Source organism: Cyanistes caeruleus, chromosome 17 (genome assembly GCF_971803275.1).
Source record: "Cyanistes caeruleus chromosome 17, bCyaCae1.hap1.1, whole genome shotgun sequence".
In the NCBI taxonomy this organism is placed as follows: Eukaryota; Metazoa; Chordata; class Aves; order Passeriformes; family Paridae; genus Cyanistes; species Cyanistes caeruleus.
In genome coordinates this window covers 5,724,586-5,752,310 of record NC_141717.1, presented here as the reverse complement: position 1 = coordinate 5,752,310, position 27,725 = coordinate 5,724,586, and the positions used below count along the sequence as shown (strand labels likewise).

General features: G+C 38.0%; 1 protein-coding gene across 26 annotated transcripts in view; it reads left to right on the top strand.

The window, feature by feature from the left end:
- Positions 1 to 27,725, top strand: part of USP7 (ubiquitin specific peptidase 7) — a 70,887-nt gene that overhangs the window by 30,658 nt on the left and 12,504 nt on the right. For 20 of the 26 annotated variants that reach the window (XM_086855015.1, XM_086855008.1, XM_086854995.1 and 17 more), the window contains 20 exons: positions 284 to 388; positions 6,073 to 6,271; positions 7,650 to 7,788; positions 8,491 to 8,579; positions 9,278 to 9,386; positions 15,144 to 15,274; positions 17,625 to 17,679; positions 18,220 to 18,300; positions 18,393 to 18,483; positions 19,234 to 19,316; positions 20,250 to 20,359; positions 21,216 to 21,372; positions 22,259 to 22,403; positions 22,980 to 23,110; positions 24,198 to 24,332; positions 24,538 to 24,639; positions 25,106 to 25,211; positions 25,572 to 25,664; positions 26,469 to 26,536; positions 27,418 to 27,518. In XM_086855015.1, coding sequence (XP_086711141.1) covers positions 284 to 388; positions 6,073 to 6,271; positions 7,650 to 7,788; positions 8,491 to 8,579; positions 9,278 to 9,386; positions 15,144 to 15,274; positions 17,625 to 17,679; positions 18,220 to 18,300; positions 18,393 to 18,483; positions 19,234 to 19,316; positions 20,250 to 20,359; positions 21,216 to 21,372; positions 22,259 to 22,403; positions 22,980 to 23,110; positions 24,198 to 24,332; positions 24,538 to 24,639; positions 25,106 to 25,211; positions 25,572 to 25,664; positions 26,469 to 26,536; positions 27,418 to 27,518 — 2,230 coding nt within the window. Of the gene's footprint in view, positions 1 to 283; positions 389 to 780; positions 814 to 6,072; positions 6,272 to 7,649; positions 7,789 to 8,490; positions 8,580 to 9,277; positions 9,387 to 15,143; positions 15,275 to 17,624; positions 17,680 to 18,219; positions 18,301 to 18,392; positions 18,484 to 19,233; positions 19,317 to 20,249; positions 20,360 to 21,215; positions 21,373 to 22,258; positions 22,404 to 22,979; positions 23,111 to 24,197; positions 24,333 to 24,537; positions 24,640 to 25,105; positions 25,212 to 25,571; positions 25,665 to 26,468; positions 26,537 to 27,417; positions 27,519 to 27,725 lie in introns of all 26 variants that reach the window. The other 6 variants (XM_086855001.1, XM_086854993.1, XM_086855018.1 and 3 more) reach the window with 1 other exon arrangement.

Below are 27,725 nucleotides of genomic sequence, written 5' to 3'. Positions count from 1 at the left end.
CTTATTTATTTGTAAGGCCATTTGGAAACTTAAAAGTCAGTTTATGTTCTTTGTATCTGTATTCTACAGATTAACGTGGACCTTTTTCTTCATCCATAAAGTTTCACCTATATGGGGAATTTTCATTAGTCACATACCAGTACAAATGTTGAGCAATAACTTAATTAAATACTGTTCTACATGAGCATGCACCATTCATGTATCTCATAAACACAACCTGAGACAAAAAACTCCATTTTTTATTATTATGTGATTAACTTTTACATACTTTTTTTGGTCTTAGCTGGAGATACAGATGATCCTCCAAGAATCACTCAAAATCCTGTCATTAATGGGAATGTAGCGATGGCTGATGGACATAACAACACCGAGGAAGACATGGAAGATGGTAAGTAAATATCTGATAACCTCATGGTTTGTGTAGCTTCTTTAGTTTTATGATTTTGAGGCAAAAATGGTCCATCTCTTACCTATATCCTGTTATCTGCAGCTCATTAAAAAAATGAATCCCTCTGTAGTTATGGCTGCTGGTTTTCTGTTAAGGCATCCTTTTGACATAGCTGTACAATAGGATTAGACTTCTGAAGGCTTGGGATTTTTTTCTTTTACTCTTTCTAGGTACTCATTTAAAAATTGCTGAAAGTGCTACTGTCCATTGTTATGTTTTGTGGTACAGCCCTTTAAAGGTGCTGCAGCTGGGCTTTGCTGAATAGTAATTTTATCAGTTATGCAATTCCTTCAGGGTGTTTAGAATCCTTATCTGTCCTGCTCTCTTGTCAGGTGGCAGCTGTGCTCTGGTTTTGTCTTTGTGTGGTAAGTCAGTGGTAACTATTCTGTTGATGAACACCTTTTGTTAGTTCTGATGCCTAATTTCATTTGCAAAAGCAAAGGGAAAAAATATGTATTAATGTCTTGTTAATAAAAGAGGACTTGTACTTTTTTAAATTTTTTTTTTTTTGGTCCATTAAATGAAAATAAGGGTGTATGCTTCGTAGCAAAAGATCAAGTAATTGTAATGGGATATATTTAAAGAAAGGTAACAAGTTTCTAAATCTGTTATGTTTAGTGAGAAAAGTGTGCAGTGATATTTCTTCTCTTAGGAAAGGGTACGGACAGGGACTGCTTGTTTTGCAGAATGAAGTGAAATTGAGTTTGGGGAAGGGAAACATCGTATGAGTGAGATTTGTTCCATATTCTGTGCTGTCTTGTGAGAGTACATTTAGGACTAGGCTTAAACATTTAGTTAAATTTGTGCAAAAATGTTGAGTGATTTTTTTCAGGAAAATCATAGTTTGAGGTTAAAGGTCAAAAAAGTGCTTACTTTCATGTGTTCAAGGAACATGGAATACTGATGGAAAATAGCAATGTTCCATGAAGAGAATAGGGTTTAAATTCAGAACAGAAGCATCTCATGATTGAATCACCTTTGTATCATTGGCAAAGATAAAGTTTTCTGTGACCAGAGTCTTGCAATGAAAGAAAAATGCAGTTTTCTTAGCCTATGAATTTTTGTGCGATTGCCGAATCTCATTCAGAGGGTTTTGATTTATTGCTCAGAGTAAATAGGTGAGACTGAAACAGGGAATTCTGTCCTTATCAAAAGCTGTTGTAAAGGATGTTAAATATCTGTCAGGCCATGGTATTTAGAGGGTGGCAAGAGAAGACCACATGGGTTGACACCAGCTGGCTAGAACTGATGTGTTTAAGCTCTGTTCTTGGGAGGGATGTTTATTTGTAGAAAACCTGGTAGTGTGTGGTGTTGATACAACCAGTATGTAACACACTGCTGGAATTGGAGGAAAATCATTTGTCCACTAGTTGGTCTGTATATACTTGTACAAATGAGCCAAAATAGGGACTTAAACTGCAGAAATAACGGGTGAAAGCCAGGCTATATAAGGGCTGGCAAGCAATCAGATATTCACCTCTTCATTCAGAGTAGCATTGACCCTTTAACCAAAAAACTACTGTGAACCTGTTTGTGTCAATTCCCAGTTGCTTGACTCCTCTCAAACTTCATATTGCCCTAGGGAGAAGTGTCTAAAGGTATTTGACAGAAGGCTTGTGAAAGCTTCTCATGCTTTTATGGACTTCAAATGTGGTCAGGGGCTTGGGCCCACTCTGCAGTGGGACATCCTTCAGGTTTAAGTGTGATTATTAAGCAATACTCTTAATAGTTCCTCATTATCATATTTTAATAAGGAGTGTCTGGCTACATGTTGGTGCTGCTACAGCTGTGCATTGACACAGATAGAAAAGAGTGTTATTGCAAAATGTTAGAGTTGCAAAAACATTCCTGAAGACTGGCATCACTAAGAGGATGGTGCCTCTTTTCCAAGTCCTGTAAATCAGATTAGTTGCTTGCTGTTGCATTATTTACACATCAGTGCAATTGCTCTCTCGCTGTTTGTGCTCTTGCTAACCTGGTTTTCAGCATGATATGCATGGGTAATGGACAGCTCAGAGATTCCAAAGACAGGGAAAATGGGCTTCTCTGATAAACATGCAGTTTTTCTTTGCTGTTACTCATAGCAAGGGGCATCAATCTGAGCTGATATAGGATGCATGAGGAGAATTCAGATACCTTTTCAGCGAAATTAATGAGTTTAATGGTTCCTGTGAGAGAGGTGAACAGTAGGATGAAAGGATGATGCTTCTAGCTGGATCATAGAAATCAGCTTTCTGGTGATTTTCTGAGTTCAAGAAACTTTTGAGGTGATTTTGTTCTTCCAGCTTAGCACATAAAGAAATGACTGATAAGATTGGGGGGGACAAAAAGTGCAGCTCTCATCCCCTTTGCTAGGCAACAGGCTGCAGGCATTGTGAGGCACAGGGAACGGGAGCAGCAGTGCACCACCAGCAGGACTTTCAGATAAGGTTGTGTTCTCACAAGTGCTGTGACCAGTACCTGTTGCTGCTCTGTGTGAAGTCTTAGCAATTAAAAAGAACCAGCTGAAGGACTGTGCTGTGCTTTGTATGGAGAATGACTTAAATGAACCAGACTTTAAAAGCTGGAATAGCAGGCTCTGCAAATAAAGTGAAAAATAATAAAAACAAGTCTCTGATCAAAACTTGTTTGCAAGTACATCAGTATTCAAAGCGACACATAGAATAAATTCTGTTAGAAGTTAAAGTTCAAACAGAAGGTCCCTAGCTGAACATAAACTCACAGCTTTGCTATTACCTCCTGAAGTCTCATTTCTATGAAGAGTTGCAAAGGCAAGAAGCCTTTCAGAAGCATCAGTCTTAGCCATATGCTGGTATTGCATGCTGTATTTGGATCATTATTAAAATATTCATAGAATATTCAGCCAGTTTCTTCATTAATAATTCAGGTTCAGAATATTTTAATAACTCCAGTGCACTTTCAAGGTAGCAACATTTACTAAGAGAATAAAGAAATCTGCTTTTCCCAAAAGCATCAACATTTAAATATGTGTTTGAGCCTTAAAATGGATCATATTCAGTATTTGGATCTCTGATTTGAAGGATCTTTCTTCTGTGAAGATGCTGAATGTGGCATTCATCACATCAATGAAAAAATGTTTTCCACGTAGCAAAGATGGTCCATTGCATGTAATTTCTCTAAGTATTGTCAGTCCTTTTTACCTTGTGTTCAATTTGTAGTTTTGGGATTTAGAAAAGTCTCACTTGCCAGTTACTACTAAATTCTCCTGCTGCCAGTTGCAGTCTTTAACTGGCATCTGGAGGACATGTTCATGATGGCAAAAAAAATGCTTTATTTATTGATGTACTCAAAATAATTGTCACATTTGCTATGTAAACTTCTTTTTCTAATAAAATTAATCCTTTAATCCATTATACTTTCTAAGGAAAAATGGGCTTGCTGGAAAGAAAGGAAGGTTGTTATTTTTAAAGAAACTTCTATTTTAGTGTTGACCTGTGTTACAAGGCTGCATTTTTATGGAGCAGTTAGTAGAGCTTGCTCATATATTTTACAGAGAAGAGTTCCCATTCCCTGATGAGCTCTCATGCACAGGCTTTCCTGAAGAGAAATCAAGAAATACAGGCAAACTTTCTCTGAAGCATCTGCAGATGCTGCGTGGGCTGCATTTTTTAGCTGACACTGTAGCAGCACTGCTGCATCCTTGTGCTGAAGTGCTCTGAAAGCTGCATCAAAGGAGGCAGAAAGCAAAATTGGCTCCTTTTTCGGAAGCTCAGACTGAGCCCAGAAGCACTGACATCATGATTGTGAGTAGGGAGGTGGCCTCAAGTTGGTTTGAGATCCACATGATGCCAGACTGATTTAAAATTGTTAAGTGTGTTACAGATTCGTTTTATCCTGACTGCAAATCAAGTTAGAGCTCCTCTGTCTGCAGCCTGTCAGGTTCTTGGGTGTATAAGATCAGCTCTTCACTCTGTCAATGGGCAGTAAGTAGTGAAACTGGGAAGAGAACATTTTTTAAGTAGGTGATAGACTGCTAGTTAGCTGCACTTCCAGGCAGGGAAAAAGGAAAAAGTAATCCTTTGAACTCTTATATTATTGAGGAAGCTGACAGCACAGGTCAGCAGGGTGTTTGCAGGAGTAGAGAGGACAGGAAGCAAGTTTGGGCTGTGGTACTTTCAAAAGACATTTGGAATGCTTAGGGCTGTCAGGCCATACACAAAATAATCCTCTGTGTTGCAGTTCAGGAGTAGGACAGCTGCCTGAAAACTGCTTCACAAGGGAGAAGAATGAAATCTGTCATAGTTCCCTGGCAGTTATGGATAAAGCTTGGTAATTTTCTGTATGAAATGTATAATCTTTACCCTGTTGCATGTTGTAATCAAGAGTGTTCCATTTTTTAAGTAAGGTAGCAATCAGGACTCACCTGTGTTTTGGAAAAATGATTCAGCGCTGTCTCTGGTGCTGTGCCAAGCTGAGTAAATGACTGCTGTCTGTGTATGGAAGGAACACATTTCTGTGTGCCTTGTCACAATTTCACAATCTGATTTCTGTCTCCATGGTGTTGCCCCTCAGTGCTCTTTGATTTTGAGTGTCACTGCATGTGTGACACACCTTCAGTTGTGCATCCCCCGTGGGTGCTGTGAGAACAGCAGGGTGACCATGGCTGCTGCCTGCTGCCCTGTGTGCTAGTCCAGCCTCCTCACAGCCAGGAGGATTCCGTGTTACACGAGTCAGGCTGGAGCCATGGAGAAGGAGGGGAGTGTCTTGTTCATCCCTGGCCTGTAGAGTTGGGATACATTGCAGGTTTTTCCTCCCTGCATGCAATATGAGGCGTGTCACAGTAAAGAGAGCCTGGCCTTGCTGAAGCTGTCACAGTCTCTAGCACCCTGTTATAGCTGTGTACTACAGAAGCAGAACAGATTGTGGTAGGTGAAGAATTGGGTATGTGGGAAGAAGGCAAAATTACTTTAATTGTGTGTGTCAAAATAAGCTCTTTGAAAGAAAATAGTCTCATTTAATTTTGTGCTAGACCACTAAAAATCGCTAAAGTCTTTGCATATCACAAAGAAAACAGGACCCTACTCCTGAGCTGATTTTCAGCAGACTGATACAATTTTACAAAAATCCAATAATCAACCTGTGGCATTCATCTCTTTTAAAATATACTATTGCAAGCCAAAGCCAACTAAATGGTGACATGATATCAACAGGGCATTTGAACAGATTGTGAAATTCCTTTGTGTGTATGGGTTCAGGCAGCAAAATGACTTAAACTGGGCTATGGAGACGTTGCACAACAAGAAGAGTTAGAGTGGGCTGTGATTTAGCTCTAGAGAATTTGATGTCTGTGTCTTACTGCACCTGCTGCTTTAGAAGAAACTGGAGTGGTAACAAATCCTACTGCTAAGGAAGCATTTAAGGAAATAGTGTACAAATGGAATGTGTCTTGCAATGCCATGTTTGCCTGAATGGCATTGCAGTGCTTTTCAAAATGAAAAAATTGAAACCTCATTAATTAAGTAGTTCGCTGTCCCTCTGGGATGGGGATGCTTTTGTTGCTTCCCATATCCCACTACATGAAAAATGCTCACATTTAATGATGTTGGTCATTTTGGAGTGAAGAAGACGAGGTGTTTCAAATAAATGGTGCGTGTGTGTTACAGATACAAGTTGGCGATCAGAAGCAACATTTCAGTTTACAGTGGAACGCTTCAACAGGTTGAGTGAGTCAGTGCTCAGCCCTCCCTGCTTCGTTCGGAATTTGCCATGGAAGATCATGGTAATGCCACGACTCTACCCGGACAGACCACACCAAAAAAGCGTAGGATTCTTCCTTCAGTGCAATGCTGAATCTGATTCCACGTAAGACCCTTTTAATTATTGCACAAGTCCTCACTTGATACTGGTTAATCTATTGCAAGAAATACAAACATCTACAAAAAAACCTGCACCTCGCTTTTTGCATGAGGAGATAATTCTTGCGAGGGTTTGAGTGCCCTTTACCCCTCACCTTTCTAAATCTCAAAGCATAAGAATAATCCCTTCTTTAGGATGAGCTAAAATCAGCTTGTGTGAGTAGAAGTTTGTGGTAGAATTTAGATGTATGCTTTCTGAAGGAGAAGTCCTTGACTGACAGTTTTCTTGGCATGGAAAAAATTCTGGGTTTATTTCAAATGAAAGTGGAGCTTCTCTAACCATGCCAAACTATAAATGCTGTCCTATGAAGCGTGTGAACAAGTAACTGCCACCAGTGCAGGCAGAGCAGGGCATGAGTTCTTGCCTTAGGTGGAGTTCATCACTTATCCAGCACGATCTGAGCACATGTGTGTTCTTGGAGTCCTGCATGCAAATCAACATTGACTACCTTTGACCACTTTTGTAAATAATAGAAATGATAGAAAAACTTTTTAAAATAACTACAGATTTCTGGACCATTCTTGTAGCTTATCCAGGAAGAGTGCAGGTGTCCTTTCCAATAGGGTAACTCCATTCTGGCACTGAATCTCACAAAACTTGTTGTTTACTCTGAATAATAAGTTGCATTCTTCATAATTTTTGTAATTTAGAGGTAAGTGCGCAGGGCAGAATATAAAGAAAAAAAGTTGTAAGTGTATTAACAAGTCACAGGACGTGTGATTCAAGTATTTACAGGAAAAAGATAATGTGATTTTCAGAAGTACCAACTGGTGGAGCTAAGCAAGCAGTGCCACTGCATGAGGCACTGACAGGACCTTGTCTGAGCTGTGTCCAGAATGATTGCATTGCACAAGTAGGGGGGTTTTGAACACCAGTGGTTGTGAAGAAGTGCTGTTGAGACAATTCATATTGGGGAGTTTATCTTGTGGAAGGGAAGGTAGAAGCTCCTCATCCATTCCTTACCAAAGGCTCCCCTCCCACTCCATAGGCACCAGGAGCACTTGGAGCTGGCCCATCCATGTGCAGACAGGCAGGTCAGAACTAACCCACCTGGGAGAGCCATCAGCTTCTTAAACCAACCTACAAGTCACTGATGCACTTCCTTGTCAACACTGCTGCCACAAGAAAATCTCTATTCCAGGTTCATAATGTGGCTTCAGAAAGCCCCAGAGGTTCATGCCCTCAATAACAATTAACATCTAATAAGGAAAAAAATCCAGTGTGTACAAGTAATGTACCAAAAACCCCTAACAAAAAAAAATTATGTAACGACTATAAAAAGCTTGGTTTTGAAGGATTTCAAGTGTTTCTTCTGTATTTATAGGTCATGGTCCTGTCATGCACAAGCAGTTCTCAAGATAATAAACTACAAGGATGATGAAAAATCATTCAGTCGTCGTATTAGTCACTTGTTCTTTCATAAGGAGAATGACTGGGGCTTTTCTAACTTCATGGCCTGGAGTGTAAGTAATGGACATGTATTAATCTATTGCTAGATAGGAGCAGTTTTGTACTTGTACTCCTGCATACTGAGATGCTGTTAGCAAAGGGCTTTTTCCCCCAAACCTTTATTTTTTTCATCATTGTTGTAGATTTCTTCTCAATTTCTTACTCTATTAATTTGATTTTTGTAGAGTGCTTTTACTTATGTTGTAATTTAAATATTCCCTCATTTTTATTTTCTGCCTGAGTGCTTGTGTTTTGTTATCATGGTCTGATAGTCAATGGCATTCTGAAGCAACATAAATTTGCTTGCATTTCCTTATGTTCTTTGTGTATATGTACATGTATATTTAATGCCCTGATAATACTACTAAGGTTTCTCTTGACTTGTGACAGCTTTTTAAGCATTTCTAAGGGTTTTGGAATATTGTCCAGAAGAAGCAGAACATTTGATTACCAGCTCTTACATCATTGAAAACTGAAAAACTACTGCAGAATCTTAAAAGGCGGGAACAAGTTTCCTGCATTGAGACACTAAAAACAAATTAAAATGTAGTGAGCTGAAAAACAATTGCTTTGGTGTTCTTCAGTTTTTCTTCTTTAGTTTATTACTACTGATAGCTCAGGCTTAGAAATTAGAAAGTGATGTCTAAATGGATGTTTCACTGCAGTCCTGTTGCATGTTCCACTTCTCATGTTCCTGTGTCATTTGTGTTTTACAGGAAGTTACTGATCCTGAAAAAGGCTTTATAGAAGAGGACAAAGTTACTTTTGAAGTCTATGTTCAAGCAGATGCTCCACACGGAGTAGCGTAAGTATCTTTGATTAAAAACAAAGCAATATTAAGAATTCTTAATTCTAGTATTTTTATGTTGTTTGGGATCATTCAAGTATTCGGTGTTACTGCCATTTGTAGCTCCCATCAGACATTCTTACTTTGTCATTGCTAGTTGATGAATTCTCACATGGCAATATTTTCATATTCACATAGAGCTTAAATTTCTGTTTGCATCAATCAGCAAAATGTTGTGGAGCCTCAGCTTCTGTGTGAGTTGGTTTGTGATTTAACACCTCTGCAGTTCTGGCCTGAGCATTGGTGGTGTGGGAGCTGATGGGGTTTCAGGTGCAGCTGAGTGGCTCTGCTGTTGAACTTGCCTTGGTTTACAGTTGTAAAACTGCTTCATCTCAGTTGTTCTCCTTCATGGCACTTGTAAACACTGGGGTTGTACAGAGGTGCAGACTCAAAAGTACAGCTCTGAGCTCCAGGGCACTCTCATAGGACATTGTTTTTCTGCCATATAGAGCATATTTTTTTAAAAAGTAATAGAATCACTAAGCATCTAATTGCAAAGACTGTTGTTACTGGCAGGCAGCAGTGAAGTCTAGTTTGTTTGAACCTTCAGTAGCAGTGGAGAGTAGCTGATACCTACCAGCAGCACTGCCCTAGAACTAACACTTTATAGCTGGAATACAGAACTTCCTTGTTTTTAACCACAAACTGTTTTCTAGGTGGGATTCAAAGAAGCACACAGGATATGTTGGCTTAAAGAACCAGGGAGCAACTTGTTACATGAACAGCTTGTTACAGACTTTATTTTTCACAAATCAGCTACGAAAGGTAAGTAATACATGAAAGAACACGAGATTATAACACTGGCTGTTTTAATTAGCATTTATAAATGCTTCAAAACAGACCTGTGTAATCCTTTTGCCTCCTTTATCCTTTCAGAGGAGTTGTGACTTACATGGTGATACATGTCTTACTGCAGGCAGAGTACAGGAAGCTGCCTTTTGTAGTTTGTAGAACAGAAGCTTTTGTCTTCTGTGGAAGCGGGCAGAGCACCTGGAGAAGACCTGAGCTTAGGGGGTGTTTCTTTGAGTGTTTTATATGTTAATATTGTTAGGAATTGCTGGGGGCGGGGGAAGCAATTTAATCTCGCAGATAAAAGATGGAAGCAATTTCTCTTTTCTGAAATAGTTAAAACAGGGAATTATGGCTTCTCGGCCCATAATGCACAAAGATACACATTTGCTCCATCTTGAAATTCCTATAATGCAGCAGAAATTTTTGTTATTATGGTTGCCATCCTTATAGTGATGGAAAGCATTGTATTTTCAGTAGTTTAAACAATGTAATTTTATATTTACTTTAGTAGTATTTCTTGTTTACTGTAGATGCTTTTTCTTTGCTGGAAAGAAAAATATATTCTTTAAATACCTTTTTAATAAATATCTCATCTAAAGCTAGGATAAAATATACTAGATAATGTATAATTTTAAAATTATGCAGTACCCTTACTGGTAAGGGTAAAAATAGAAGTCATGGCTTGATGTTGGAGGTGGCTATTTAAAAGGGGTGTGCTTGGAGAAAAAAACAATTTGGCACTATTCAGTGTATTGGTGTTTCCTGTTGATCCTAATTCATCCTTCTGTGCATTTCTGCACTTAGTGTCTGTCTCCTAGTGAAAATGAACTGTTCTAACTGGAGCTTTCTCTTATGTAGACTAGTTATTGCAGTTCAGTTAGTCTTTCTTTTCCCTTTTTAATGTACCTGCTTTCCACTGTCTTTAATTTCCCACCATCTTACTATTTATATCCCCTGGCCTGTAAGTGTCCCAGTTGGCATCTCTTTTTTCTCTTTGCAATGTGCTGTTTACTCTGAAGTGCTGAAAAAAAATTAACACCTCAAACTCCAATAGAATGTAACTGAGATCTTCCTAATGCCATGGACAGCAGATAAATACTTGACTTGTTTCATGTGAAGCACCTGTTCCTTTTTTGCAGGAAGTATAATTTACTCATTCAGTTTATCACTGATAATGCCTGTTCTTTTTGCTCAGCACTCAATGTTTGTGCATTTTACTTTTTTTTGGACAACTTCACTTTTCTCTTGAGAGAAAAAAGTGTTTTTGTAATAGCTTCATCTAATGCAGTTGAGTAGTTTGTTCAAGACTGCCTTGTAGTCACTAAATTAATATGTACCATGAAGTAGTGAAGAAGAAATTATTTTTGTAATACAGGTTGGTTTCAACTGAAATAATCTTACCAGGCATTCCTGTGCACTTCTTCCCCAGCCCCAAAATAAAAGCAACTTTTGGCATCTCTTAATATCTGGCTAGTGACCGCATGAGAAAACTTCATAGAGTTGGAAGCTGCAGCTTTCTTTATGGAAGTGTTCCTGGACATCAGCTGGAATGTTCAAATCCTTGCTCATTCCTCAAGCTTCCAGAGCTCCTCCAAACAGAACAGATGACAGTGGCAGTTTTAAAAAGCTTTAGCACTCATTTGCCATTGGTACAGAACAGGAAGAATCACTTGTTGTCTGAAAAAAGTATTTTTTACATTTTTGTTTTCACTTTGCCTGAACTTGTGCCTCTTTAACCAAAGTAAAACAAAACACAACGTGCAGTATCCTTGGTTTGCTTTTCACCATTTCCATAATTTCAATGAATCTTCCTTCCTTGGAAGAAATAATGATTTCTGTGGCTGTTACTTAGAGCTTTGTTCACAGAGAAGCTGCTGTCAGGAGCAGAGCTGGGGAAGCAATGAACAATAGCAAAGGCAGGCATGTACCTATGGAAAGTCAGGCCCTGGGGAAGCGTGGGTGAGGATTGATGGAGAGGTCCTTTCTTCTCTGCTTCCAGATAACAGATGGGAGTTCTGGGGTGTTTGAAATGAGACCTCCCTTTTAAGCAACAAGAGGTGGCTTCAGTGGTAGGGAATAAAGAAGGGAACTTTGATGTTAGGTCATATTGTTATTTGTTTGTGGCTGATAAATATGTGCTTAACTTCAGTCCAGTAGGCAAGGGGCAGTGGTGACATCCCAGTGGGGTCCAGCTTGGACCTGGGCTCTGTTGCCAGAGTTGTCCCAGCAGTGTCCTTAGTGCCTCCAGCCCTTCAGTGCTTGTGGCTGCATTCAGTCCATTTGGGAACTTTTTGATGGTTCCCTTGCAAAAGTCCCTACAACTCATGAGAACATTACAGAATACTTATATAAATATTAAAATAATTAATACTGGTCCATTCCTCCCTGATCTGGCTCTCCTCAAGTTAACCAATATATTTTACCCAACCTTGGAATTTCATGTACAGTATTTATTTCCCCTCTTTAAGTAATACCTGCCTTTAAGCAATGTGCTCAAAGTTACCTGTACCATTCTATTGTTATATAAATATCTAAATTTTCATATCCGTCAATATGCCTATACATGTCCCTTATCCCTCTTTTGTGTTCATTTCCTGAGGGAACTTCTCAGGTGTTAAATAAGAAACACTGCTTTTTTACGTGGATCTGAATGCCTCACTCCTTTACCTTGAGGTCAGGCTTTCAGAATTTTGGAGGGTAAGGCAAAAAAATAAAGGTTTGAAGAGGATAATATTTAAAAAGTGTTAGTGTGGAGAAACACTTAAGAGAAATGAGCTCCAATATTACCTAAATACACAAACAGAATGTAGAGCCAAGAAAGGCTGTGTCAAATGTCTGCTTTGTCATAACACATGCAGAATTTCCAAAGAAATAAAACTGGTGTTTTTATTCAATGACAGCTGGAATGTAGTAATTATAAGTAAATTGTAAATTATTATTTGAATATTACTTGAGAAATATAGGAAGGGAATTAATTGTCCAGATGGTATATGAGAAAAACATTTTAAAAAATAGGAACTAAAGTCAAAGGATTCGATTTTGATTAATTATCAAGATATTCTGAACTCCATTTTATGCATTTTTGATGGAAGAGTCAATCACAAGGCTGATTTTTAGCCCTCTGTAGGTTTAGCATTTTAGTATTTATTTTTTGAATGTATCAGCACTGATTATATTTGCATTTTTTCATGACTTGATTTTCACGCCTTGTTTCTATTTGTTTAAACATAGCAAGTATCTATATATTTGTGTTTTAAAAAAAGCATTTATAAGATGTTCAAAAAAGTTAGTAGGAGCTGATGATAGAGTTTTGGAAGATCTGAGACTTGGTCGTTCAACTACTTCTGTTTCTACCTTTAGCTAGTGACACCCACTCTTAAAAAGATTCATAAACCAGGTACAGGAAGAGGTTTAAAGCTGATTCTTCAAGGTGCTGACTTGTTCTAGTGTTGATACATTAGAGCAAGAAATTGCTTTTGCTTGTGAAATTAAAGGTGATCTAGCTATCACTATCTAGCTAGTGATACTAGAATTTGAGTTTGCCCAGATCGACCTGGTTAACTGAGATTCTGCATTTGAATGATAAAAATAAAGCAATTGGAAATTATTTACTTTATTAGCTTATTTGAGTTGTGAAATTGAATGTTCTGATCTTAGGAAGGAAATTTTCATAATCAGTATGATCCAGCTTTACATTAGAATGTACGGAGAGGTGGTGGGATCTCCATTCCTGGAGATGCTCAGAACTTAATTGGATCTGATCCTGAGCAACTGGATCCCATCTGAACTTGTCAGAAACAGAGATCAGAACCTACACGGTTCTCTTCCAGACACTATATCACTATAAACTATATATGCATCACTATAAACTCTTGAAGCAGTGCTTAACACACTGAAAAAGTTGAAGGTTTATTGACTTGCAGTAGTTAAAACCTGTTGCCAGTGATAAAATTGAAGATACAATTTTCTTCAATTTATAGAACAGTTTAAGCAAATCTCAAAGTACAGCAAAAGACTTTTTATTGTCGTTAGGATGAGGTTGGGCTAGTGTTCTTAAAATTATCCTAACAAAGACTCCTGTTGACTGTCCTTCAGAAAAAAGTTGATGACAAATTTCAGCAAATTTTTATTAATGTTTCCTTTTTATATGTGTAAGCACTACTAGCTAGTACTACTACTAGGGTGGTAGTGCAACTGAGGAAAAAAAAACTTGGAAGTTACTTGTGTTCATATTCTGTTTTAGGTCATCTCTATTAACTGGTAACTTTAACTGAAAATGAAATTTAAATTAACATTAACTGAAAATGAAAAAATTTAACAATACAGTCATGTGAATTATTGTATTAGTTTACAATTGCATAATTAACCATTGTTTTTCTGTCAGAATATCAGGAATTTGCTTTCTTAATGAAATTGTTTATCTTATTTCATCTTACTGTAGTTATTCTGAGATATTCTTTATTCTTTGAAGTATTTCTGTTGCTGTACTTTTGGAATATGTAGTAGATCCTCAGAATTGGAATAGAAAACTGACCTGTCAACACTTTAGGCACTTCTTTAGTTGTTTTTCTTTCTTTTGTCTTCAGCCACACCCTTGTATTGTTTTTGTGTTGGTGTTGTCTCTGTCTGGTGCCTGTCCCATCTGGTTCCCATCGCTGTGTTCTGAGCTGCCCTGCAGCAGTGACTGGGTTTGCCCAGCAGTTCCCAGCTGCACTGCTGCCCTTGCGCTGCATGCAGGGAATTGGAGTCTGGGCTGAGCCAGATGTGCTGCACACCTCTGGAATTCTGGCTAATGCCCAGACTGAGGGAGAGACACTGAGGTCCAGTTCAGCACTTCACTCACAGAAATGGATCATTCCCTCTTGTTTCCCAGGCAAAAATTCAGATGGCAATTTTTCCATTTTAACAGGTTGTTTTCTCATGCTACTTAATATTGGAGTCTTTTTTAGTTTCATTTGTTGCCTAATCTCCTTCCAAGGTTGTCTGTTTCTTTTTATATTTACACTTTTTAAATTAACATCTCCCTTTTGTTTGCTCTTCCTTTCCCCTAGATGTATTGATGTACACTTTTTAAAAAGTAAATCTCATTTCAGTGACTATTGAACTCTCCTAATCCCTGTTTGGTCTATTTGTGTAATTTCTTTGTTCCAAATCCTTCCCACATCAGTATAATCAGTGAATTGAATTGTTAAGCTGTTTATTTGCTGGACAGTGATGACGTTAAGTAGGAATGAATGAATTGGGGACTCTCAGAGCTTCCTCTGACATCTTTCTCCATGTGGACCATTTCTGTTTTTGTTCACTTGTTGCCCTTTATGTTTTCATGTGGTTGCTTTTCCACAAAACCAGTTATTTTTGAAAGTCTGTGGTATTGACTGGCATATCTGGTCCTACTGTGATGATTGCACAGACATAATGAACATGAGAAGGGATTTGAAGGTGTTAAATGTTTCAGTGCATTTACTGTTCTAGGCTGGAATAAGGGAACTATTTAAATAAAATAACCATGAATGGAATCTGTTGTTCACATCTTTCTAACCACTGTACTCTAAGACGAGTTGTTCCAGACAATTAACATTTTTACACTACAGTACAAGATTTTTTTTCAGACTTTTTTGAAATGTTGATTAAATTGAGTTCTATGAAGGAAGTCACGGAAGGGGAAAGAATGCATTAAACAGGATGAGCAATAAACTTTTCTGATACTAATTGAACTAAATGCTTTTTCAGGCTGTGTACATGATGCCCACAGAAGGAGATGATTCATCCAAAAGTGTTCCTTTAGCATTGCAAAGAGTGTTTTATGAGCTGCAACATAGTGACAAACCAGTTGGAACTAAAAAGTTAACAAAGTCATTTGGGTAAGTTTCAGAAACTTGGACTATTTATTTGACTCAGGCTTCATAAAGCTTTTCTTCTAAACAATTCTATTTCAATAAGGTTACTTTTAGAGGGTGCAGAGAAGTGTTAGTATAGCATGGTGTTAATGGTTAAATTTCTGTAGTTGACTTGTATAGGTTTTTATTTGTAGCCAGTACTAAAGACAGCTGATCCAAAACTCAGATCTTTTGGGAATGGGAATGGTACAGAAACAGAGCTGTTAAAAGCAGGGTTATAATTTAGCTGAACATTGTGTGATGCATTTGACTTAAGTAAAATTCAGAGCAAAATAGTCATTGAAACATTGCAATTCATGTATTGTTAATGTCCTTAAAAATTGGGATCTGGTTTAGATTTAGTGCAATAGCAATAATTTGCATGTCCATGTTGTTGAACATCGACGGCTGCTGTAATATTTTCCTACAACGCATTGAAGACACAAGTTAGGATAGAAAGATCATCATTAGTATAACCTTTACAAGTCTTCTTTTTGCATGTCTTGTAAGTGTGGAGTAGGATTTTCTTAAAATCCATTCTAAAATACTTTCTTTTGTATTAATTTGGCTCACTGTATTTATAGGCTAGTCTTGTACTACTATTGACAAGCACTGTTTTATTTCAAAACACGTTTTGTGTCATCTTTTTTGTACGGTTTTCTCGTGCTCATCCTGCATCTGCTGCTACAGCCTATAGTTATGCTCTGTCCTAAAACCACTCCTTTTAACCTTGTGTCTTTGCAACCTTGACTCTTCCCCTTTAGGGGAATCTTAAATTGGTAGCCTCAGTGTTATCTGTTTGTCTGGCTATACCCTCTTCCTAGTAGCACACTGTATATTTGCTTTATATCAGTGCTCCTGCTGCCCTGTTACAGGACAGGACTTGTTGATAGAGTAGATATTTCATCTTGAGTTAAGATCCCAACTGTGTTGTATTCAGTAGCTTAAAGAGGCCTTTCCCAAGGGCGTTGCAGATGCTTAATTTCATATCCAACAGCAGGGTTTTAAAACTGTGTTCATGCCTGCTTTGGTTCTTGGAAGATAATTTTAGAATGTGTTTGAAGATTTAGGTTTCCCCCTTCCCTCATCATTGAATCAGAGAGAGGTTTTTAGCCTTGTGAGCCCTAGGTGCTCATTAGGGTATTACTTTTTACTGAATGTTAGGAATTTCTAGGTTTGACTTCCTCAAGTAGAAAATGATGCCATGTCTGAAGGAGCCCTTCTTTATCCTAATTTTAGTGTGTGACTTTTTCTTTGGTTTGTCCTATGAGCTGGCTAATGTTTAAAGCCTGGAGAGTCAGGGCATTATTTTCTATTCTTAATTATCTGACAGGTCACTTGATTCAGCTTGTTTAAGTGTGGACCCCACACAGTTGTTGGCACACTTTGGAGATTAGTTTGCTGCCGTGTGACAGTGGGGGTGAGTCACTGAGAAGAGAGTGGGAGGGAGGATAAAGTCAGCGCTGCTCCTGATCACCCTGCTGCTTGCTCCAGGGCCAGGGTGGCACATCACACTGAAGCTGGAGCCTACAGTCAATAGAGTTTATTTTATACAGTCTGCAAAAAATACTGTCAGAGACCTAGAACTTAAAAAGCTTTCTTGAGTTGAAGTTACAGTTCTCACAGGTGTGTTTAATTCTGGAGCTAGAAACACTTTATGCTTCTTGTTTTATTGAAGGCAGGAGAGCTGAACACCCTTGTTGCACTGTGCCATGCTGGCTATGAGGCATTTAGATCCTGCTACCTTCACCTCTGCTTTCACACCATGTGTTTGCAGTGGACAGTCCAGAGAGCTGAATGCGTCCTTGGAGTTACTGTATGCCCAGGACTAACTGTTCAGATGAGCACAAAGGAGCCAGTCTTTGCTATAAATCCATTTGCTTCCTTTCCTGTGCTGAAGTAATCCCTGAACACGGCTCAACTGCACCTGAAGGGCCCTTGCAAGAGAGGCAACTGGAAACCTGCAGTGGAAACTGATGGCATTGAATTGCTCCCAAGCCTTATTTAAGAGTTTTTTTGGCATGAACTGAGAGTGGGTTGTAGACTAGAAGAGCAACAGCCTGGCTGTGCCCTCCTCAGCTGGCTCTGGGTGCCTTTGCAATCCCTGCCCCAGCCCCACACAGGAGCAGGGGTCTGGGCACAGAACAGCTGCCAAAATGTCCCACAAGGTCACTGCCCCTTCTTCCTACCCAGCTAAAGAACCTGTGCATCAGGCAGTCCTAAATCTCAGTCATCTTGTTGTGTATTACATTCTTGATCTGCAAAGAAATCAAAAAATGTCTTTTGAGGTGTTTTTTTCCTAGTTAGTAATCTTTTATTTATTTGCCTTACAAAGGTGGGAAACTTTAGACAGCTTCATGCAACACGATGTCCAGGAATTATGTCGAGTGGTATGTTTATACTATTTCTTGCTGATCTGTGATGTATAAATTTCTCATGATATTCTGTATGTGTGTATATATATATATTAAAAGTATAGTTTAGGAATGATCAGAGTAGTAATGCCCTGATTAATTTAAACTGGGTCTCAAAGGCAGAGTTTTTGCCTTAGTTTCTCTTTAAGAATGGGATTGCTTGTGGCCTTTTGTGAGCGAGGAATTTGTAAAGAGTAGAAAAGCTTGAAAGTTGCTGGAATGTGTGCTAGTAGTACATTTATAGCCATGGAGAGAAATGCACTTTTGAAGATGAAATGCACTGTTACATCTGGGGAGCTGTCCAGACTCAAAGGAATGGAGTAGTTGGAGTAGCCCTCAGTTTAGGGGGAAGAGGAGGATTTAAAGGACTAGAAAGGAGATGCCTGTACAGATAGACTGACATTTCATTTTTGTCCAAATGACTTAGCCTCTAATCAGTTAAGTAATCATGTGTATATGATGAATAAAATTAAAAACTGCAAATTTATCTTGTGTAAAAACTGATTTTTCTTTCAGCTGCTTGATAATGTGGAAAATAAAATGAAAGGCACGTGTGTAGAAGGCACAATCCCTAAATTGTTCAGAGGGAAGATGGTGGTATGTATTTTACACCTTCTCAAAAATAATATAGATTAGCTTTGTTACTTCTAGAAAATTGAACTTTTGTGTTGTTTTGGTTTTGTTTCCAGTCTTATATCCAATGCAAGCACGTAGACTATCGATCTGAACGAATAGAAGATTATTATGACATCCAGCTAAGTATAAAGGGAAAGAAAAATAGTAAGTGATACACTGTGATATGCACTAATCCAGTACTTCAACATGTTGGACAACTTCAGTGCCTGATGTTTTCAAATGCATTTATTGGTGCACAGTGATTGGAATATGTGCTTTAGGATGCCTTATTGAAAACATTTTCAATGCATAGAATGTTTTTGCCTGCATTCCATTTCCTTTCCCTGCTCCTTCCTCCCCTAATTCTCTCACTGGTATCTTTTCATAAAACTCTAGAACTTAAGTGGTTTTCTGGGGTCATGAAACTGCCGTGGTGGTCACAGTGGTATTGTCACAGTAGTTGTAATTTATATATAAAGATGAACTTGGATGAAATAGATTTTTATTTAGACCTGGCCATAGTAATAAGAAATAAAAAAGGATGAACTGCTCAGAAGAGTATAGCAGTGGTCCCTTATCATCTCTTTACTGAGCACTTGGGGTCCAAGGCACAGGAGAGGATGAGTCCAGCAAACAGAGGCATCTGGCTTGATGCTTAACAGAAGTGAGGAGCTGTGGCAGACAGCTGTAACTGTGTGATTTTAAAAGCTGCTGGTACTCTTGGATATGCCTCTGCAATATGGTGCATTTCTTGACATTCTTAAGCAATTGAAAACTTGGCTTAAAGTAAGGACAGAAATATTCAAACACAAACTCCTCTGTCCTAATACTTCATTTGATTAATACATTGCAGGCTAGAATAAACTTACATTTTTTCCTCCTTCTGTACAATTCCCCAATCTTTTTTCCATTCAGTTTTTGAGTCCTTCATTGACTACGTTGCAGTGGAGCAGTTGGATGGTGATAATAAATATGATGCAGGAGAACATGGCTTGCAGGTATTCTATATTTTTTTTTAACCCGGTTTTAAATATTATTTCTTTATGCTTGATAAAATAACAATGTTGCAAAACCCATTCTAGATTTTATCAACTGATTTTGGTGATGTTTCTTCTTAGACAAGTTTTTATATAGCTCCTCTTATCTGGTGTTAGGTTTCTTAAAATGGAGCTCAGATTTTATAGCAATTAAATTTGTAGTGAGTTTTATAGGTCCAAGTCTTCCAGTTCTAGAATCGCTCACTTTTCCACCAATCTCAAGACTGAGTTCTTCCTCTATGAGTAGTCTGTTCTTCCCTGTGTCAAGTGAAAATGCAGCATAGCTCTAGAAGTAACTTAGGAGAGCTCATGCTTGTACTCTCAGCAAGAACATCAAATGAACTCTTGGAAATTAAACATTCATCTGTGTGCACATGTTTCTGAGCTCTTCAGTTGCACTTTTCTGCACCCACTGGAGTAAGCTGAAGTCCTTTATAAATAATGTTTCACTAAAGCTTATTTCTGCAGCTTTGACATACCAGGTTTTGTCAGTAATGTTCTATATATTCTTTAGCTGTTCTTGGCAGAATAGCCAAATCCTTGTTGGCAGGATGCAATGGACATGAAATTCTTAATTGATCAAAAATGATCTTTTGCCTCCATATTCTCCCAATTTTATTTATGCAGGTAACTTGCTCTTAATGCAGTGAGATGTCCACATATGTTTGTATGAGTGGCCTAAATTCAATTTGAATTCTTGGGTTACTGGAGTAGCTCATGGGAGATTGGTGCAGTATTAGGATACTCAAATTGCAGCCAAGTTTTAAACCATTTTGGTGCACATTGTGTCGTCAAGTCTATAAAAGTCCATATGAAAGTGTCTGCAACAAACAAGTATTCTGAGTTGCTAAAAAACCTGCAATTTCAACCCTCTATTTCCTTTAAAATGTCTAGGAGGCAGAGAAAGGTGTGAAGTTCCTAACACTGCCACCAGTATTACACCTACAGCTCATGAGATTTATGTATGATCCTCAGACTGACCAAAACATCAAGATAAATGATAGGTAAGTGGGTTGGCTGGTTTAGTGTGTGGGTTGAGTTTTTTGGTAGAATTTAGACCTGTGAATGTATTTTACCAAAAAATAGCTTCCCAAAATCCTGGTTTTGACTAAACTCTGAGAGGCAGGCCTGTGGAGTGACACACAGTGGAGGTCCCCTAAAGGAGCACAGGTTGAACGTTGAAATTCAGAATGACAAATTGAATGCTTGGCAATTCATAATGCTTGTTTAGAGCATGAACAGCTGACTGCATCTTCAACGGCTTGTGTAGCATTCTTTGTGCAGTGTGTGGCTAGGCTGCCACCAGAGAAAGCAGGATGAATAAGGAGTTAACCTGCTTGCCCTCCATCTGTTTCCATGGATGGAGTGAGAGTCATTTGCCCACTCACTGTAAGAAAAGGCTGGTAATTTCTCGAGGAGATACATGGTTGGTTGTAAACTGAATGTGTATTGCAATTATCTCATTATCACCAAGGTGAGGTATTTCAGAGGAATGTTCCAGTCCAGTGGTACCTGTGCTAGGAAAGCTGCATTTGTCTGCTAGAAAATAACAGATTTTAAAGCTTTTGCCTTGATGCAGTGAATCCAGACCAGCCCTAATTCAGTTGAAGTGCTCTTGCCCTTGTTACTGAGGGCATACTTTCCTGAGCTGCTGGAAAAGTTTATTTTTATTCCATGTTTAAACAGTATAAGTTCTGCCACTGTATGCAGGATGTCCTGGATAGAAATGACATTGTAACAGTAATATGTTCAATTTTTATACTTTGCTTTAAGAGTTCACATAATGTTCCATAGTAGTACATAATAATGTGTGTCTATCTTAACTACAAATACAATTGTCTTAATTCTTTTCAAAACTAGGTTTGAATTTCCTGAACAGTTGCCACTAGATGAATTTTTGCAAAAAACAGATCCTAAAGATCCTGCAAATTACATTCTCCATGCAGTTCTTGTACACAGTGGAGATAACCATGGTGGACATTACGTTGTTTACTTAAATCCAAAGGGCGATGGCAAAGTGAGTATTGAAAAGCACCTAAAAGTTTTTGTGTTGTAAATGCATACTTGCAGTTTTTGTAATGGGAAAATCTTCAGAATTTTTGTCCCCTAAAAGAAGAGTGCATACACACTTGACTTTTGTTAAAAGACTTTTTAACTGAGGAAATCTCTTCACTTGTGTGTGTATGTGTTGAAGTTGTTCTGTAATCAGATTTTATCCAGCATTTTTTGGAGGCTGACTTTGCTGAAGCAAATAGGAGCATTTCCAGTGTTCCTGTGACTCAGAAGTTCAGCATGTTTGTGTGTGTCCCACTGTTCCAGGTTTAGGTGACTTGATTGGATCGGACATTTATAGGTCAGGTGCCTCTTCCCTTGAGTTGACTGGTTTTGTGTGTACATGATTGTTCACAGTAAGAATAAAAGTAAGATTTTATTGTGAATTTTTTGCTATTTGTAATGTATTTTTAAATTTGCTTTATTGTTTTAATTTTAAATTTGATATATATTACTCTAAATGTACAAAGAATTGCTAGATGTCTTGTGTTATCACTGCTTTTTATTTAATTTTACAACAGATAACATCAATTTTCTGTTTCCTACAGAAGTACTAGACATTAGAATATCAGTGTTAAGAAAAGCTTCTTGAACAATTATTATGCTTTTGGTACTTACTGTAAAATGTTCAGTAAAGGTTTGGTATTTATGGACTTAGGGACTTATGCCAAGCACAAGTAGCAGGTAGCACAAATTATACTGAACTAGATTTCCTTTTAAAAGTCGTGCCGCTTGAAGGTAATTTTAGTTACTTCAAAGAGCTGGAAGACATGCCAGAAATAGGATTAATTTATCATTCAGGAACATGTTTTTACATGTAAAATCACCTTTCTATAAAACTTGCTCCCTAGTGGTGTAAATTCGATGACGATGTTGTGTCGAGGTGCACAAAGGAGGAGGCGATCGAACACAACTACGGGGGGCACGACGATGACCTGTCCGTGCGGCACTGCACCAACGCCTACATGCTGGTGTACATCAGGGAGTCCAAGCTCAGTACGTGTCCTCTCTGTGCTCAAAGGGGCCCTACAGGCAGGGAGGCAGGGCTCTTTTACCTCTGAATTGTTGGCAGTGTTCCTACACAACAGGACTGTGTTAGTTACAGCCGGGACCTAGAGATCCCACGGGATCGACCAGCCGCTCTCTCACTTTTGGAAAGTATGTGCTGTCCTGGGTCATCTTTTAGCTCAGTGAGGCACCTGCAGAGTGCTTCAACCTTGGCTGGTTTATAGGATGGGAAACTTTGGGAACTGACTTTGTAATGGAATCAAATCAGATTGATTGTAAACATGTAGACACATATATGCTTTAAAAATGGAGTGGTGGCAAATATTTTTTTAATTCTGGGTTGAATATTTCATTCGGAAGCCTGTGATACATATTTCATAGGAAGTAGTGCATTTTGGCATGGAAATGGGTCTTTTGCCAAAGCATGATGATAACAAGCCATGTTTTTAAGTGAAAGATGAAGAAAGCTGGTTTTGACTTGAAATCAGAGGGAAGTCAAGTGTGTATGAAAAATAACCTGTTTGATGTAAATCTTGAAATAACATCATAAAATCTGCTTTATAGGTGAAGTTTTGCAGCCTGTCACTGACCATGATATTCCTCAACAACTTGTAGAAAGGCTACAAGAAGAGAAAAGGATAGAAGCTCAGAAGAGGAAGGAGAGGCAGGAAGCTCACCTCTATATGCAAGTGCAGGTCAGCTTTTGAAACAGATTAAGTTATGACTACTTTACCATGAAAATTTTGAATGTTGAACCACCCTTGAGGCAAACCTTGATTTTTTTTTTTTCCCCTTAAATTTTGTTCTGAAGTAGTGTTTGAAGAGAATTATGATTTTAGTGCTTTTAAGTGTATTTACATATGCAACGAATAGTAATAAAACACACAGTATTGTATGTTATAAACATTTCTGTTTTCTTTAGAATTTATTGTGCTTGTGAGTAAAAATAGTAAGTTCAGGTGAAAGGGAAAAGGACCAGGTTATTCCAAATGCCTGCCCTTCCACTGCACTTTTATCTCCTTCAGGAATTATTTTCTAAAATTAGAATGTATCTAGCCATAGGCTGCAGGTCTGGACTGTTGCCAAACTGAACTCATCAAGTAGAAGCAGAAGGAAAGATTGCTTATATTTGCAATTATCTTTTTGGAAAAGCCAGATGGACTGGATTGTTATGAATTGCCTTAAGGAACCCTGTTTATGGCTCTTTCCAGAGCCCATCTGGCACAGGGAAATGGAACCCATTTTCCATGTGCCTCCGTGTTTCCTTGCCTGTTCTGTCTGGTGTTGATAAGCAGAGATACTGGTGAAGTGCAGCTTGTTCTGCACTGCATTTGCACTGAGTTTGCAGTGGGACATGGCAGCGTTGCACTGTTTGTGCTTCTGTTAACAAAGAGTGCAGGGAGCTGTGGGAAATACAGGGAGAGGGTTCAGTGGCCTCCTTGCATTGCACCAGTCACAGAATTATGTTGCCTTTTCATTTTCTCCAAGTGCCAAGATTGTTAGAGCACGTTCCAAGACTCGGGATCTAAGCACGACTGGTTTTTAATTGCTCGGGATTTGTAAGAATTAATGTATTTAATTACTTGCACTGATGAGATTATCAATCACGATTTTTTAATTTCATTATGATCTGTATTCTTGCAAATTTGCTCCCTGAGAACATGAATAGTGTTAGCACTGTGCCAGAGGGCCAGTGTGGTTGCATAGTAAAGCATCCTGAGAAGGTATTACATGGTGCAGCTGGGCTAATCTGAATAGTAACCTTTAAATGTCATTTTTCAGATAGTGGCAGAGGATCAGTTCTGTGGTCATCAAGGCAATGATATGTATGATGAAGAAAAAGTGAAATACACTGTTTTCAAAGTATTAAAAAACTCCACACTTACAGAGTTTGTTCAAAACCTCTCTCAAACAATGGTGAGTTTTCTGTAGCTGAATACCTACATGTATTTATTTTGTTACATTATGGTTCTTTCATAGCCCTTGACTTCTCCACATATTGATAGCAATCATAATTTGGACATTTTAACACAGAAGATCTGTTTGAGTTTAATAAAAGCATCTTAACATATTTTTCCCTTGTTTTGATTTAGTTTCCTGTCACAATTTTTATTCATTTTAGGGATTTCCCCAGGATCAAATCAGATTATGGCCAATGCAAGCTAGAAGTAATGGAACAAAAAGACCTGCAATGTTAGATAATGAAGCAGATGGCAATAAAACAGTAAGTAGTCACTGAGAGATGATATTACTTCTGTGCATCTCCCATGGTTTTTAGTTCTCTTTAAGAATATCTAACTTTGAGACACAAGGTTTTTCAGGCTTTTAATGTAAAATTAATTTTATTGTTTCTGGTGAGGTTTGATACTTAGGAAGACTTGGTGTTTAGTGGATTAAATACCCTTGCCTTTATATAGGTAGCTGTAGGTAAACTTCTAAAATACAAAGAAGGGAGTTCATTTTAAGCAAAACCTACTGTTACTGCTTCATCAAAGTTTTTGGTAGTTTTATATCTGTATTTGTTTGTCTTAATAAATTTCATAAACTTCCTTTAACACAACTTCAAAACATTCACATTCATTCACATTGTAGAATGTCATAAAGTTCTTGTATCTGATTAAAATGCAGATACCAAGTTGTATTATGTTCTTCAGAGGCTTTTTTTTCTCTTCTCCCATCTTTCTACATAGATGATTGAGCTCAGTGACAATGAGAATCCATGGACAATATTTTTGGAAACAGTAGATCCAGAGATGGCTGCTACTGGAGCAACATTACCCAAATTTGATAAAGATCGTAAGCATATGGGCTAAACCTTTCTAAAACACAAAATACTTTCATTTTGGGTGAATCTCCAAAAACACTGTGCACTCCTTTTTTCAACAATGTTTTTGATGTATCCATCAAACTAATACAGTGCTGAAATTAGTTTTTCTCATGCAGTTTTTCCCTTGTTTCTATTGAAGTGGAAGACATGCTTTGCATGTTTTTAGACTCACTGAATAAATTTCTCTATATTGTAAGAGCACTTTGATTTATTTGAATTAATAAATCAAAGACACTTATTTGTTACTGTGTAAATAAAAACATCTAGGCGAACTCCTTCCCCCTCACCAAGCCTGACTTAAAATTAAATGTTGTTTTTTTAATTTGTAGATGATGTAATGTTGTTTCTCAAGATGTATGATCCGAAGACTCGGAGTTTGAATTATTGTGGACATATCTACACCCCTATATCCTGTAAAATACGTGAGTTCTGAATTTCAATTTCATAGTAATCATTGAAGTTTTTAAAGTAGATTGAACAAATTTCTCTTTAATAATAATTCCATCACTGAAACCAAAGGTGTACCACAAAAGCAAATTCTTATTTCACCCAGCACCTGAGGGTTTTCTTCCCCATGTGGTGTCAGTGATACTTTCTGCAGGTCTGACCCTCAAAATCCCAGAGGTGGTGAATTCATTGTTGCTGTACTCACCAGGTGTTACAGCTGTTTCAAACCTGTTGTAAAGCCTTGGGATTTGATAATTCCCTCCCAAATAGCTTTTCAAATAACTTTTGTACAACCTTTCACTATGGCAGCCTGAGCAGCTGCTCAGCCTGGATTGCATGTGAGCCTTGACTTTCATATGGGTCCCCATTTAAGGAATTCAGCAAATAACCCACTGACTAAAAATATTTTAATTTTTCATTTTGAATGTCTCATTTTGTTAACCTATACATATTTTTTAATTTTGTATTTTAGCTGTCATTAATTAATTTTTTTTTTAAGACACTAAACCTTTTCTGTGGGAAAGGAGCAGTGTTATTTCATCTCTTGGATTTTCACTAAACTTCCACATATTTTTGTTGTTCAAATGAAGTGGAAGGAAACCATAAATGTGTGTCTGGTTGAATGCCAACAAGAGAAACTTTAATGTGAAAGTCTGTCTTTCTGAGGCATTGTAGAACCATCTACCCAGGGTAAAAAAAGAGGTTCTCTCCTTTCTGTGGTTGGTCTCACTAGCAATTAGTGCAACACATTTCAAATTCCTTCTTTTCTTTTCCAACAGGTGACTTGCTTCCAGTTATGTGTGAGAGAGCAGGATTTCCACAAGAAACTAACCTTATCCTCTATGAGGTTGGGATTGATAGACTTTTTGTAACTTCTTTGTCTTTTGCATGCTGTAAAGAGAAAAAAAGATTTATTAATTTTAAAAAGTTTCTCCTAACAATGGTAATCCCTGGCTTTGAGGTCTACAGTGCTGCAACAGAGTAGCAGCAGAGAGTTAACTTCAGAACAGATTTTATATTAAACTGATAAGAGTGTAAAGCTTTAAAACCAAAAAAATAATCTCAATGGGGTCCTATATGAGCAGCTTTGGTTTGTTAAACCTGTGTTCCTGAGTTAGAGGAGCTAATGCTGCTGACATTATTGGCCATTGTGCTTTCAGTGTCCACCTTAGTGAAGTTGAGAAAATGTTGCATCTTCTCCTTCCTTCCCCAAGCCAAAGTCAGCAAACAAAATCCTTAGTCTGCTATGATGTTTCTGCCCAAGCCATGAACCTTTATAACTGCTACATTTATTGAGTGCTGATAATGCAGATCTTGCCAAGGCAAAGTCCTTGCTAGAGTAAGAACAAGAAATTGGGTTTTAGTTGCAATTTCTGCTGGCAGGCCTGCTGCTCTCTCTGGTGGTTCCAGGGCAGCACACGTGCTGCTGTCCTAAACAGCAAAGCTGTACTCCTTGCTCTGGGCAGGTCAGGGTTACAGTGTCATTCCAGTTTGTTTACACAAGTGCTTTTATCCCTGGTCAGCCCAGAGGTCAGCCTGCAAGTATAAATATGTAATATGCATATAGATATTTAATAATACATGCATTGGATTTGTTGAGATGCATATCTATCCATTTGTTTCACTTAAAAGAATGCACAGGTTACCTTATCTGATGATTTCTTCGCTATTGTGATCTTTATTTTTGCCTTTTATTTTGTGATCAAAAATTTTTGTTCTTCATTGCAGGAAGTTAAACCCAATTTAACAGAAAGGATTCAAGACTATGATGTATCTCTTGATAAAGCTCTCGATGAACTCATGGATGGTGACATCATAGTGTTTCAGAAGTATGTATTTTAAGGGGGCACCTTATTGAAATTACATCACCTGGTTCACTTTGAAAGTTGAACTTCCTTTAAGCTTTTTTATCAAGAGCAAAGTATTGCATTCCAATAGTAGATGTGTGCAGTTCTCATTTGTTTATTCAAAGGGGAAATGAGCAAATATCAGTGGTATTTGAGTATCACGTGCCACATTACTTAAGGACAAGGTGT